Source organism: Artemia sp. Qi Xiang Cuo, chromosome 18 (assembly GCF_049724085.1).
Source record: "Artemia sp. Qi Xiang Cuo chromosome 18, ASM4972408v1, whole genome shotgun sequence".
In the NCBI taxonomy this organism is placed as follows: domain Eukaryota; kingdom Metazoa; phylum Arthropoda; class Branchiopoda; order Anostraca; family Artemiidae; genus Artemia; species Artemia sp. Qi Xiang Cuo.
In genome coordinates, this window is record NC_142811.1 from 46,927,765 (window position 1) to 46,942,322 (window position 14,558).

Consider the following 14,558-nt stretch of genomic DNA (forward strand, 5'->3'; position numbering starts at 1 on the left):
GATATTGGCTTCTATTATAAGATTCATTTCTTTTGAGAATATCTTGTAGTAACCATGTCAAAATTTTTTAGACAGCAACAGGCCATGTCAAAATATAGGTGACTGTCAAAACCTCACTGAGCATGAAAAACAGATGAGAAACAATTGGTGTCAAAATTCAAAGGTCCTCTGACAAAAATATAGTTGTCGAATTTATGGGTACTTTAACAATAACAAGAGGTTTTGATGATTATTATTTGTAATAATATTAAACATGAAAAAAAAAATAAAAAAAATTGTTTTTTTATCATAGTTTAACTGATTTTAATGCTAGATGCTAGATTTTCCCATCATCTGAGGAATTGCCACTGGGCCTCATGCTATGTTCATATTTTTAAAGATTTGACTTGGTTGATCACAACACCCTAATACATTTTTCACTGAATAGATTTGAAGTAAACCCTCTCTTAGTAAATTTTATACATGTTTTCTTTCAAATAGATCCCAAGCTGCAGAATGCAAAATATTCTTTCTGAACCCCTCCCTAATTAGCATGGAATTCCTATCCCACACAATCCCACCCAAAATGGGAATGAAACATGTTAAACTCCTTGGTGTCACAAAATTCTAATAATCTTAAGTAGGACATGCATATTCCAAGAATTCTGGACTTTCCAGACAAAGGATGGTCAAAACTAAATTTTTTTAAAGTGGATTAAACTGGTATATTAATTTTGAAATGGCCAAATGCTGACAACACTAACACTAACAACAAAGAAATCTTTGCTGGACTATCAAAACTGAGAGAAAGTGGGCCTATCCAGGTAGCGTTTATAAAGAGACCTATACCACACTTTTAACAAAAAATTAAGCAATAAAAAATAGGTTTTAAGTTCAAGAAAACAGTGAAAAAAAAATTAAATAAAAAAAAAACAATACTTTAATTAAAAATATATTCCAAATATGTCAGCCCCATGTCCAGGAGCCTTTTCAATGAAAAAAGAAAAAAAAATGTTTTAAGAAATAACACAAATTAAAAAAAAAACATTAACTAAACACACAAAGAAGAAAATAAAAAAAGAATTAAAAAAAGTATATAAATAAGAACAACTCACATTATAAACAAACTTACAGTACAGATGTTATAACACAAGAACAAAACCAAAGTGAATGTCTATAGTGAAACCATAGGTCACTCTCCTCTCAACATTCAGTGTATGTTAGTGTCAAGACACACTAAATGTTTAGAGGAGAATGACCCATGGTTTTACTCTAGACATTTGCTTTGGTTTTGTTCTTGTGTGATAACGTCAGTGCTGGAAGCACTTTTTTTCTTTTTGTTTTTTTTTCTGTTCAGAAAGGCTCCTGGATGTGGGGCTGAAATATTTGGAATAATTTTTTAATTAAAGTGTTGTTTTGTTTTTATTTACTTTTATTTCACTGCTTTGTTGAAAATAAAACCCGTTTTTTTTTGCTTAATTTTTCTTAAATGGAAAAACAGTGTGGTCTATGAAATTATTGGTAAATTTCTAGGTGGCACTATAATTTAGCTAGGATGAAAGTAAAAACATCATTTGATGTCTTTTTTTTATGCTCTTTCATAATTCAATAATTGCTTCTGTTGCATTGCATCTTGAGCCCTTAAAGGGGCCCCAAAGGTTTTTTATATGAGTTATAAAAGAGCAAAAAAAGCATCAAAAGATGTTTTCACTTTCATCCTAGTTAAATCATATGGCCCACTGCGAATTTACCATGAACTTTACCCCCCCCCCCTCATGTGGAAATATATACCATGAAGTGGAATATACCCTGAATTGTTGACAGCAAAGTTTCAAATCACAAAATTCAGCACTATTTTTGTTGATGCAATTTGAAAAACTTTAAACGGTAGGAAAACTAGTGTTAATAACTTCTTTGTGTGGTTACAAAAATGAAATACCTTTGGGGCTCCTTTAAGGGCTTAAGATGCAATTTGCAACAGAAGCAATTATTAAATTATAAAAGAGCATAAAAAAGGCATCAAATGAAGTTTTCACTTTCATCCTAGCTAAATTATAGTGCCACCTAGAAACTTACGAAATTATTTATATCACACTATTATATCACACAACATATTATAGAGACCTAGGTCACAGAATTACACCCCATATGATTGTCCAATTTCATCCCTAGCCTATACTTGAGGCAATTTTTCAGTTTTTTGCTTCCACTATCTGAATAGCATTTTACACATTTACATATTTAACAAAGTTGAAAAGAAACAAAGAAATAAAGTAAAAGAACAGGCATGATGAATGCACCAAGATCAGCCCACAAGTATTCCCCAAGTATTTTGACATTTGTCAAACAGGGTTCCAACTTTTGTTGAAAACAAGTAACTTTTTTGTTCTGTTGGATTTGTAGGTGAAAATGCTCCAATTTCAGAAAGTCAGAGTTTTGAACCTTTTCTGATAAAACTTCAAACTTCTAATCAAACAGTTAGATTCATAGATGTTTTTCTTACATATGGAAACCCTTTTGAAACCAAAAGTCTTTTAACTAAACCTTCTGGAGTAGACAGTGTTTTTCTTTACAAAAAAACTGTTGAATCATTGGTACCTTTCCTGTAGTAGCCAATAAAAATTCAACAATTATATTGAAGATCAGATAGGCATTTTACCAGGTTTAAACTTTAGTTTTTTGGGGTTTAGGGGGAATAAGAGGTACCTAGGTTGGGTTAGGTTACATAGCCCAAATTTGTTTCTAAACTATTATATTTTCATCCTATTTTATTTTATTTCACTAGCTTTAACAAGACTGAACTTCCCTTGTGTTTAACAGCTACTAAACAAGTGCCCTATTTTCATTAGTGAAGATAATAGTAAAATGTTAGGCATGTTCTGAAAACAAATTTGCAGAAATTTTTTCAAAGAGCAAGAAACCCCTCAAAAGGGGTTGCTATTATGCCATGACATCATTTCAATGAAATTTCAGGCTCTTAAAAAAACCTGCAAACTTGTCTTCATAATAACATTTTACTATTAATACTAGTTTTGGCTATCTTGGAAAGGGGTTAGGTTAGGAAAATAAAACTTTCTGGGATGGCTCTACAGGGAAGGTATTTTGAAGTACCTACCTCCACTCCTTCTCCCTCTAGAGGGTCCTGAAATTTGCCTACATGACAGGTCTATACCTATTGAAATTTTGACAAAAACAATATTTTACCTTAATTTTCAGTTATTGGTTTCTTTTTCTCTGGCTTTAGTTCTGAAAATGCATTTCTTGTTATTTGAGCAGAATTTTAAGCCATATTAACATTTTTTGGTAAAATTCTACTTTAGCTACTTTGGACTATCTTGGAAAGGGGTTAGGTTAGGAAAATGAAACTTTCAGGGGTGGGTTTACAGGCTAAAGTATGTCCCAGGAAGGTATTTTGAAGTACCTACCTCCACTCCTTCTAGATGGTCCTTAAATTTGATGATCTTTAAAAATCTGATAATTATAGAAGTGAAACCTTGCAAAATAGATCTTCTGCTTAAATGAAGTACAACAAAATTGTTTTCAGCTTCACAACTTTGCTCAATCCCAATTTATAAGGTTTTAAAGATACGCAAATACATTTCCTGAATCTTGAACATAAAACATTGATATGGCTTAAAATTCCACTCAAATAACTGAAATTGCATTTTCAGAACTAAAGCCAGAGAAAAAGAAACTGATAACTGAAAATTAAGGTAAAATGTTGTTTTGTCAAAATTTCAATGGGTATAGACCTGTCATGTAGGCAAATTTCAGGACCCTCTAGAGGGAGAAGGAGTGGAGGTGGGTACTTCAAAATACCTTCCAGGGATATATTTTAGCCTGTAGACCCATCCCTGAAAGTTTCATTTTCATAAACTAACCCTATTCCAAGATAGCCTAAAGTAGCTAAAGTATAATTTTACCTTTTTTTTCAAAATTAGTAAATGTATTTGCATATATTTAAAACCTTATGAATTGGGATTGAGCAAAGTTGCGAAGCTGAAAACAATTTCGTTGTACTTCATTTAAGCAGAAGATCTATTTTGCAAGGTTTCTCTTTTATAGCATCACAAATTCTTAAAGGTCATCAAAGGTCAGGACCCTCTAGAGGGAGAAGGACTGGAGGTAGGTACTTCAAAATACTCTCCCAGGACATACTTTAGCCAGTAGACCCATCCCTGAAAGTTTCAATGGAAATGGAAAGGAATTCCATTTTCAGAACTAAAGCCAGAGAAAAAGAAACTGATAACTGAAAATTAAGGTAAAATATTATCTTGTCAAATTTCAATAGGTCTACCTGTCATATAAGCAAATTTCAGGACCCTCTAGAGGGAAGAGTGGAAGTAGGTACTTCAAAATACTATCCCAGGAAATTTTTTAGCCTGTAATGTTGACTCATCCCTGAAAGTTTCATTTTCCTAACCTAACCCCTTTCCAAGATAGCCAAAAGTAGCTAAAGTAGAACTTTAAAGCAGAATGTTCCACAAAGATGTAATGGTAGGGTAAAAGACCAGTTTCCAATTGAGCAAAATTAAAACTTGAAACCTCATATTTTGTTATCAAATTAGAATTGGAAAGGTTTGTATAGGTAAATGAATAGCTAAAAATCCAAGCTATACAACAATATGGTTATTATTAAAATCACTTAAGATCATTCACTGAAAATAATTAGTTTATTGACTTACCTAGAAAGACCTCTTTTGGAAATACTAATTATCCTATTTATATGTAAATATCTTTTTAATGTTTCAGTATTATTAACATATTAATAGAAAGCTGATTGTCTTCTGATTCTAAAAATCTAACTTTTATTTCTTGATTTTTATTCTATAAATCACAAATATTCAATATATATTTTTTTAATTTCACTTGCCTGTCAAAACAAAGACCACAAATTGGATTTAAGATGACAAATTACTCCCACTGGGCTGGCTCTAGTGAGAGATGATTGGGTCTACACTTGCATTGTCATACTGTAGTAAAAAAAGGGGCAGTCCAAAAACCTGGGTAAATATATACCAAATCATATTATTGAGTTAGGAATAAAGTGAATACACCATTCAATGCCTTTTTTGGTAAAGTTCTACCAAATCATATTATTGAGTTAGGACAAAAGTGAATACACCATTTGATGCCTTTTTTTATGCTGATTACAAATATAATAATTATTTCTATTGGAAATGAATTTCAGCCCCCCCTATATATACCAATTCAGGGTTAGGTTAGGTTGGGTTAGGTATATATGGGGGGGGGCTGAAATTCATTTCCAATAGAAATGATTATTATATTTGTTACCAGCATAAAAAAAGGCATCAAATGGTATATTCGCTTTATTTCTAACTCAATAATATGATTTGGTAGAACTTTACCCCTTTTTTTATGCTGATTACAAATATAATAATCATTTCTATTGGAACTGAATTTCACCCCCCCCCCCCCTATACATACCTAACCTACCCCTGAATTGGCATATATCGGGGGGGGGTTGAAATTCATTTCTGATAGAAATGATGGTAAAATTCTACCAAATCATATTATTGAGTTAGGAAGAAAGTGAATACACCATTCAATGCCTTTTTTTATGCTGATTACAAATATAATAATCATTTCTATCAGAAATGAATTTCAGCCCCCCCCTATATATACCTAACCAAGCCCTGAATTTGTCTATAGAGGGGGGGGGGCTGAAATTCATTACCAAGAAAAATTATGGTAAAATTCTACTTTAGCTACTTTTGGCGATCTTGGAATGGGGTTAGGTTAGGAAAATGAAACTTTCAGGGATGAGTCTACAGGCTAAAGTATTTCCCGGGAAGGTATTTTGAAGTACCTACCTCCACTCCTTCTCCCTCTAGAGGGTCATGAAATTTGCCTACATGACAGGTCTATACCCATTGAAATTTTGACAAAACAACATTTTACCTTAATTTTCAGTTATCAGTTTCTTTTTCTCTGGCTTTAGCTGTGAAAATGCAATTTCAGTTATTTGAGCAGAATTTTAAGACATATAAATAGTTTATTTTCAAAATTTAGGAAATGTATTTGCATATCTTTAAAACCTTATAAATTGGGATTGAGCAAAGTTGTGAAGCTGAAAACAATTTTATTGTACTTCATTTAAGCAGAAGATCTATTTTGCAAGGTTTCACTTCTATACCTCACATATTTTTAAAGGTCATCAAAGGTCAGGACCCTCTAGAGGGAGAAGGAGTGGAGGTGAGTACTTCAAAATATCTTCCCAGGACATACCTTAGCATGTAGATCCATCCCTGAAAGTTTCATTTTCCTAACCCAACCCCTTTCCAAGATAGCCAAAAGTAACTAAAGTAGAATTTTACCGAAATTGTTAATATATTTTTAATAATCATAAAAAAAGGCATCAAATGGTGTCTTCACTTTTTTCCTAACTCAATAATATGATTTGATAGAACTTTACCAAAATGATTAGGCTATTATATTTGTAATCAGCATAAAAAAGGCATCAAATGGTGTATTCACTTTAGTCCTAACTCAATAATATGATTTGGTAAATATTTACCCAAACCCATTGCTACTTTTCCAAAATGCCAAAGAAAAGTGGTCTTTCCCAAATAGAGGTCTTTTATCCAAGCCTATTGTGAAAATTCATTTTTAGGATAATCTAGCTTATAGGCTAGGCCTAACTCAATGACATTGTTAAAAAAGGTAGGCTATTGTGTTATTAGCATTATATATAGACCAAAAGCTTTAAATATATTGACTTACCTTTATGTTATATTATGCTATATTATGATAAAGGTGGTTTTCCAGACCATGATTTATTAATTCAAATCTTCCTGAGAACCAGGGTTGCCACTCGGCCGGTTTTTTTGGTGCCAATTTGGGTGGCAAAATAGTGTCAATTTAGTGTAAAAAGTGTCATTTTCCAAAACTTTGCCGCTCGCGAAGCTTCGCGTCGCTCGCGCTCATATCAACAAGCTTTTTAAAATGAAAATATTGGCCAATCCGCTTTGGATCATCCCCGCGTGGTTTCCCGCATCTTTAACTTCTCCAACATGAAATGTCGGACCTAATGCCATCTATCAACTATAAAAAAGAAATTTTGATTTTACTTATTCAGTGCTGATTTCCGGCTTTGCGCAGCACTTCCACTCTTGTCAACTTTCCAGTTGCCCTCCTAAAAACCCGCTAAATCACAAATAGTGCTTACTGTATAAAATGGGAACTCGTCCCACTTAGTACTTTCTTCTCTTTTTATTCAAAAACTAGTGGAAGAACAATAAGACAGCTATATAATGTAATCTATTTATCATAACCTGAATAGAATAGTTTTCACGAGAACTCTTACCACTCCCAGTAAATTTTTCTTTACGATGTCTCCAGGGACTAGGGCATAGGAACAGTCAACAAGCATTTTAAGTTTCAATATGAAAGCACCTTTATAATAAAAAACGAGTATTTAGTGTATCAGCGCGAAAGCACATTTACAATCAAATATTAGTGGGAATATAATAACTAAAATGAGGAAGTGCGTCCAAATTCAAAAATTTAAGTAAGAAAAAAAAGTGAAATTAGATTGTGATTTTGCTAATGATTGGATAGGATTAAAGATAATGGAAGTTTTGGTATCAATTTTGTTTTTAGTATGATGATTATGTATGAATATTCATTTGTACATTGCCAAGAGTTCAAAGAAAAATATGAACGGAAATGTTAGAGCGCATTTTTGCGTCACTGGCCCAGTCACTGAAAAGTTCACTAGATATTCTTATGGGACACAAGGGAGCTCAGTGGATGTTTTTGCGTTGCTGAGTCGTTGTGTAATGTCACCAGTGAGCTTTTCAGTCAAGAGCTCCAGTCACGGAAATCGATGAGAAGACGCGTAAAGTTAAGCAGTCACTGGCCCAGTGACTGGTTAACATAGTAAGAGCTATTAACATAGTGGCGCAAAAATACACTCTTAGCTTTTCTTGCTCTTTTCTTCTTTGAATTGTAGTTAACCCTCAACTAATAAAACATAACAATTGAATTTGGACCCACTCAAGAATTACGAACTGCTTGACTGACTTATCCTCTATGAGCCTACAAATTATTGCAACAACACAAAATAGTTGAACTAAACAACTGAAAACAATTGAGGGCTTCTCAACCAAATTGCAGTTAAATGTTTATCTCTGTCCTCTCTATTGCCAAGTATTTCGTAACCGAAGATCACTGGATGATCTTGCCTTATCAGTGATAAGAATAAGAATATAAAAATTTCTCACACACAGATAGACAAACCCGTTTACGTTTTTCACCGCACAGTAAGATTCATGCATCCAATAATTGCCGAGCGCGGAGTTAAGATAAGAATCTTAACTGACAGAAAAAGGATATCGATGCATATCTACATTGACAGTTTTCCTTCCGGTTTTTGTCTGAAAAAATTCTTTTTTTGTAAAATAGTGCAACTTAGCAAAAAAAGTGCCACTTTTGCTAAAAAGTGTCCTAATAGTGTCAGGTGTCCCAAAAAGTGCCATTTCTAAGAAAAGGTGTCAAAAGTGACACTAAAGTGTCACCGGTGGCAACCCTGCTGAGAACCGGTGCTTATGAATCTAGAACATGGTTGCCAAATGCCGACGTAAAAAAAGAGTGGAAATCAAAGTAAAAAAAGAGCGCAAGTTGTTAAAAGCGTGTGCAAGTCAAAAAATTTGCGCACGCGCGGCTGCCACCACACGCGCAGCCCCTTTCATTCTACTGACCATTTTTACGCCATTTACACATAATTATCAGTTATCTTCTTTGTTGCCACGGTCACAAGTTCCCTGCGATACTTCACATGTTTTTTTGATGGTCATAGGTTTTTGCCGCCGAATGGTCGAAAGTCACAGGTTTTTGTGCTAAAGATTCCTAATATGACCTAATTTTCTGCTAAAGGGCTTGGCAGACGTAGCTGTTTTCGGGAACCGATTTCAGCAAGGGTGTATTTCACGTCGAGTGATTATAATTAATGATGCTATGAGGCGGGGCTTAATGTTGTTTTTACCTGATTAATCCTAATTTATTACGTTCTAGACAATGAATGTACTAGGGCTTTAGAGCTTTAGGCATTTAATTAATATTATTTAATGATTATCGTAAATTCATCGTAATTAATGAAGATTAATCACCGGAAAACGTCACTAAACCCCGCCTCTTAGCATCATTTATTTTAATCACAAGACATAGAATGCACCCTTGCTGAAATCGGTTCCCGAAATCAGCTACGTTTGCCTAGCCCTTAAAAGTCGAATTTTGTTGAGTTCACATTTTCGGATTATTTTTGGTGATTTTGAAACGACATCTATTTATCATAAATCTAAACCTTCATTGCATTTTTCAGGCTCTTTTTGTGAAATTTGGAAGATTTGTTTTCGTGACAAAGAAAATGTTATGTTAAATTTGAATAGTCACTATTCCTGAACCAGTGTAATTCGAATATTTTTTCACACAAAATTTTTTTCTAAAGCATGCTATTCAACTTTTGGTAGCTATGGGCCGAGGTTCGCTCTTTAATAGGTTCCAGCTACATAGTAACAATCGTATATGTCTGTATAGAAAAAGAAAAATCAAAAGAAAGTGATTGATTGAATTCATGACCAGTACAATGAGCATCAAACTGAACCTATTTTGAAAATATATGGGGCTTGAGAATTTGACTTCACTCGTCTATTTATTTTATTCAATAAAGGAGGAAGCCATAGGCTTGTCGCATAACGACACAAAAAAATAACAGCTCAAAACAGCAATACTGCAAAACACAAAACAAGAAATTAAAAATAAATTATTCATAAATAAAAAAACAACTATGCAACAACTATATTACAGAAACTGTTTTTCTTAGAACTCAGTTTCAACAAGAGCACTCTTAAATGATTCCACTGTTTGCGTGGAAACTATGGTATCAGGTAAACTATTCCAAAGTTTAGCTGCACGGTTAACGAAGCTAGATTGACCTATCTTCTTGAGCACTTGTGGCTGATACAGTTTATACGAGTTTTGTCGTGTGGCTGAGTAATGACTAAGTTTGAAAAAATCAGCCCAGTCCACATTATTGACACCCTTCGTAATCCAGAATGTTTTAATCAGGTCAATCCTTTCCCGTCGTAACTCCAGAGAAGGAAGTCCCAAACACTCCAGTCGACGCTGATATGGTAAATGGCTCAAGTATGGCACAAACTTTGACACCCGATGTTGAACCCTTTCAATTTGCTGCAAGTCACATTTCCATGTAGGATACCACACAGAGGAACAATATTCTACCACCAGGCTTACTATTGTCTTGTATAGTGTCATAAAAGTGTGAAGATTAAATTTCATGAAACTTCTCTTAATCCGAAACAGACTGTAATTAGCATTTCATGAAATTATTGACACGTGCTTGTGCAACTTCAGTTGCTTACCAAAGTGGATACCTAAATCCCTTACTGAATCTGAAGATGAAACAGGTGTATCCCCAAGAAAATAATGATAAGTCGAGCTTTTTGAAAAGTAATGTAGTACGAAACATTTTTGATGGTTTACAAACATTGAGTTCAATTTACACCAATCATTTAGGGCATTCAGATCCTCTTGAATAAGGGTGACATCTACCAGGGAGGTAACACGTTTATACAGTTTTATATCGTCTGCAAATAGTTTGACAGTGGAGTGACGAATTACTTCAGGCAAATCGCTGACAAACAAACAAAATAACACTGGGCCCAAACAACTGCCCTGTGGCACACCACTTAAAATCGGACTCTAACTTGAAAGTGCACTACCGACTATAACTTGCTGGGAATGGCCTGATAAATAATATGTAATCCATGTTAAAGTTCTACTGCCTAGCTTATACTTCTCACATTTTTCAAGCAACAAACTAATTGAAACTTTGTCAAATGCTTTACTGAAGTCAATGTACAAGCAATCAAACTTCAAACTGAGATCAGCCATATTTTGGAAATCTTTTACAACTTCTAACAACTGCGTATTACATGACCTGTTGTTTCTAAAACCATGTTGTGATGGATGCCATAGTTTATTTTGGTTGAAGTAATCCTGTATCCGATATACAATAATCTTTTCAAGAACTCTCGAAAAAATTGAGGTGTTTGAAATTGGACAATAATTTCCAAATTGGGATTTAGATCCTCCTTTGTGGAGTGGCTTTACAACCGTTTTTTTCCACGCTGCAGGGCATTTACCATTCAATAGACATTGGTTAAACATAAGCGCAAGAGGTTCAGCTAAACACGTGGCTGTCTTCTGAAGAAAAGTGTTAGAAATACCATCTATATTTGGAGCTTTATTAACGGAAAGGTCATAGAGAATTTTTAAAACCTGCTCTGAAGAAATATCAGAGTCATTGAAGGGCACTTTGTCTGCTTAAACAAACTCGGTAAAATGGGGTGGACTGCATGCATGGACATTATTTGGATTTACAAAAACTGACGAAAACACTTGATTAAACACATCAGCCTTTTTCTGATCATCACTTATTAATTCACTTGTAGTTGGGTCATCAAAAATGCACGAATCAGTTGAGGATTCAGTCTTATTTCTATTGACACACTTCCAAAACTTCTTTGGACACCCTCGAATATTAGTAATGACTGACGATTTGAGTGATTCCCGGTTAACACATAGAGAACGAGTGGCGTGATTTCGAGCCCTTTTATACACACACCACAAGTCTCTAGTTTTTTCCAACATATACTGTCTCTATTGTTTATTTTTAACACTAATAGTATCAAGTACAAATCTTGGTAGTCGTCTTCTTTTTTTGAACCTTCTTTTATGTAATAACGTGGAACAAACCTATCACATGCATCTTTTATAACCTCTCGGATGAACTCAAAAGCAACATCCGCATTACTAGACTGAAGCTCCTCAACAATAGAAGCGGAACAGATAAAGTCTTGAATTTCATCGTAACGACCCTTGCTATAATCATAATAAAGTTTAGACCCAGAGTTCATCATTGCACTTACAGTCATTGATAGAGACATAACTACATGGTCGCTTTTACCTAGAGGTGGCCGCAACATCATGTATATTATGTAATCTGGAGATTTCTTGATAACCAAATACAGTAAAAGGGGAGTGGAATTGCTTATGAGTCTTGTGGGATACACAACATGCTGGTGCAGAAAGCTGTCCTGTAAGGTTTGCACAAGTTTAAAAGCAAAACTCTGGTCCGTTCCTGATGTAGCTTGGGATAACCAGTCAATATTGGGCGCATTAAAGTCACCAAGAACAAGAAATTTTGAGGAAACAGACGCAAGGTATGACAGATAACTCAGCAGGCGATCATCATTTAACATACTAAATTCATTTCTGGAAGGGCTTCGATATATGCCTACAATTCTCACATTTTGGGATATCCCTGGCAACTTAATTTCCACACTAATTACTTCACTTAATTCCATAGTAAACGAAACATCAACTTCTGCATATTTTAATTTAGATCACGACGAAATATAAATACAAATTTCCCTTTTCTGATGCTTGTTGTACACGACATTATAGCCATTCAGTTGAAAGAAATGTGCTTCGGGGTTAAGACAGTGCTTTGGGAGCACCTCAGTCACGATAACTATATCAGGTTTCTGCAAATTTACCAAAGAATAAAGTTCATCAAGTTTGTTTGAAAGGAAACCAGCATTTGTATACAACACGGAAAGATTATTCTTCCATTTCATGCCTAGAGGGGGCCGCTTGTCCCTAATGTTACTTTGAATCACGTTACCTTCTAACTGTCTATTTATACTGGTTATATCGTAGGGTAAAATGTTTAATGTTGCATTGCAGCTGGAAGGGCTGCACAAATCTGACCGTTTTTTGGAACTAGAGATTTCCTACGTATAACCAAATCAACTTCGCCCTGTGCACGCCTGACCTGCAACTCCTCATATAACTTTGCTCTTTTCTGACGGTCAGTCTTGGATACATCATTTCGAAACTGGATTGTACCTGACCCATTTCTTTCGTAAAAATTTTGTAGAATATGCTTCTTAGTCTTGAAATCTGGGACTGAGAATAATATGGGATCAGGCCCTTTTTTCGGTAATGGTGGTTACAACTTGGCTTTGCTGACTCCTAGACGACGGACATTAGAGACGCTTATGTTTGGGAGCCCATAATCACCCACAAGATATTTTTTTATGTAGAGTTCATCATTTGTCTGAGGGGGACACCAAAAACAAAAAATATTTAGCTTGCGACGCTGACGGTCTCTATCATCTGCAACCATCTGTTTAACTTTGGTTTCAAGTTGCATCTCAAGATCTCTTTTCAACGTCTTAATCTCCGACTCAACCAAACTCTGAACAGCGTACTTGTCAAACGAGGGAGACTGTTCAAGGGTTGTCAAACGGCTCTCAACATTACCAAAACGGTTTTCAATGTCGGTGGTTAGCTGTTCTCGAAGTTCGGAAAATGCTTCTTTCACTACATCTTTAACTTTGGTGTCCAGTTCATTTACTGCACTAAGAGATGACCGGAATGGTTCGAGAGTCTTGTCTAAAAGTTTTTGAATGTCCTCCAAAGACGTCCCACCTGCCACTTGTGGGTTACCTTTGCAAACTGGGCATTTCCACTCGCAACCTTCTCGCCGTGTCATTTTAGTTAGTAGAGAGTATTCAGCCTCTGACATTTCTAGACAATCAATGCATAACCAGAGGCTACATCCGTCACAGTTCATAGCAGTTGAATCTGTATCTAAATTCTCATCACATGTTGCGCACATATCGGTCCCTTTTTTGGGGCTCTGACGAGGTCTTTTTGGTGGCATTATATTCAAGCTTTAAAGATTCTCAAGTAGACAAGACCAAGACCCGTAGGAAGTGCAACACACAAATCACCTGATCCCAGCAGTTTAAGGACACAAGATCCCGCTAGTACTATACGGCTCTTGAATGTTCGTTGTTGCTCCCTTTTGCACAGGCTTTCTCCGAAAAATGCAGAAATAATTCCGTTAGAAGACAGTATTACACTCCCATATAGTCCATTAGCACACAAAATTACAGCCATTTCTGGCTTGGATGTTTATTAAATAAAAAAAACAAGTTTTTTAAACTGAAAGTAAGGAGCGACATTAAAACTTAAAACGAGCAGTAAATTATTCCGTATATGAAAGGGGCTGTCACCTCCTCAAGGCCTCGCTCTTTAAGCTAAAGTTTTTATTGTTTTAAAAAATAAAGTTGTGAGAAAGAGATAAACTTTAGCGTAAAGAGTAAGGCGTCGAGGAGGGGACCGTCCCTTTCAAATAAGGAACAATTTCTGGTCGTTTTAAGTTTTAATGTCGCTCCTTACTTTCAGTTTAAAAAACTTGTTTTTTTTATTTAATTTCTGATTGTTTTTTAGTTAATGAAGCTTTTATTTTGGCTCGCCGTCATTGAATAAGTAAACAAAATTTGCATAAAAATTTTACTTTTCTTTTTCTAAATGGCTGTCTCTAAATTTGGTTCTGACGTAATTTACAAATTAACCGACGTAACGAACTTCTATATTCGTATATTTTGCTTCTGGCAAAAAATAAACAGTTGCATATATTTGATGATATGAGTTTGAAACCTACTGTATTTATTTTTCTGATA

At 34.8% G+C, this 14,558-nt stretch overlaps 2 protein-coding genes across 3 annotated transcripts in view; both read right to left on the minus strand.

Moving 5' to 3' along the window:
• LOC148941568 (uncharacterized) overlaps positions 1-6,787 on the minus strand; it is a 154,501-nt gene extending 147,714 nt beyond the window's left edge. The window contains exon 1 of one of the 2 annotated variants that reach the window (XM_089104501.1): positions 6,724-6,787. The gene's annotated coding sequence lies outside the window, so the exon portion shown is untranslated. Of the gene's footprint in view, positions 1-4,852; positions 5,077-6,723 lie in introns of those variants that run through there. The other variant, XM_089104500.1, reaches the window with a different exon arrangement.
• Positions 6,788-9,819: 3,032 nt separating this feature from the next.
• On the minus strand, positions 9,820-10,275 carry LOC148941569 (uncharacterized). The gene has a single exon (XM_089104201.1). It carries the CDS (start codon positions 10,273-10,275, stop codon positions 9,820-9,822), a length of 456 nt encoding a protein of 151 aa, XP_088960327.1.
• Between the last annotated feature and the right edge of the window lie 4,283 nt (positions 10,276-14,558).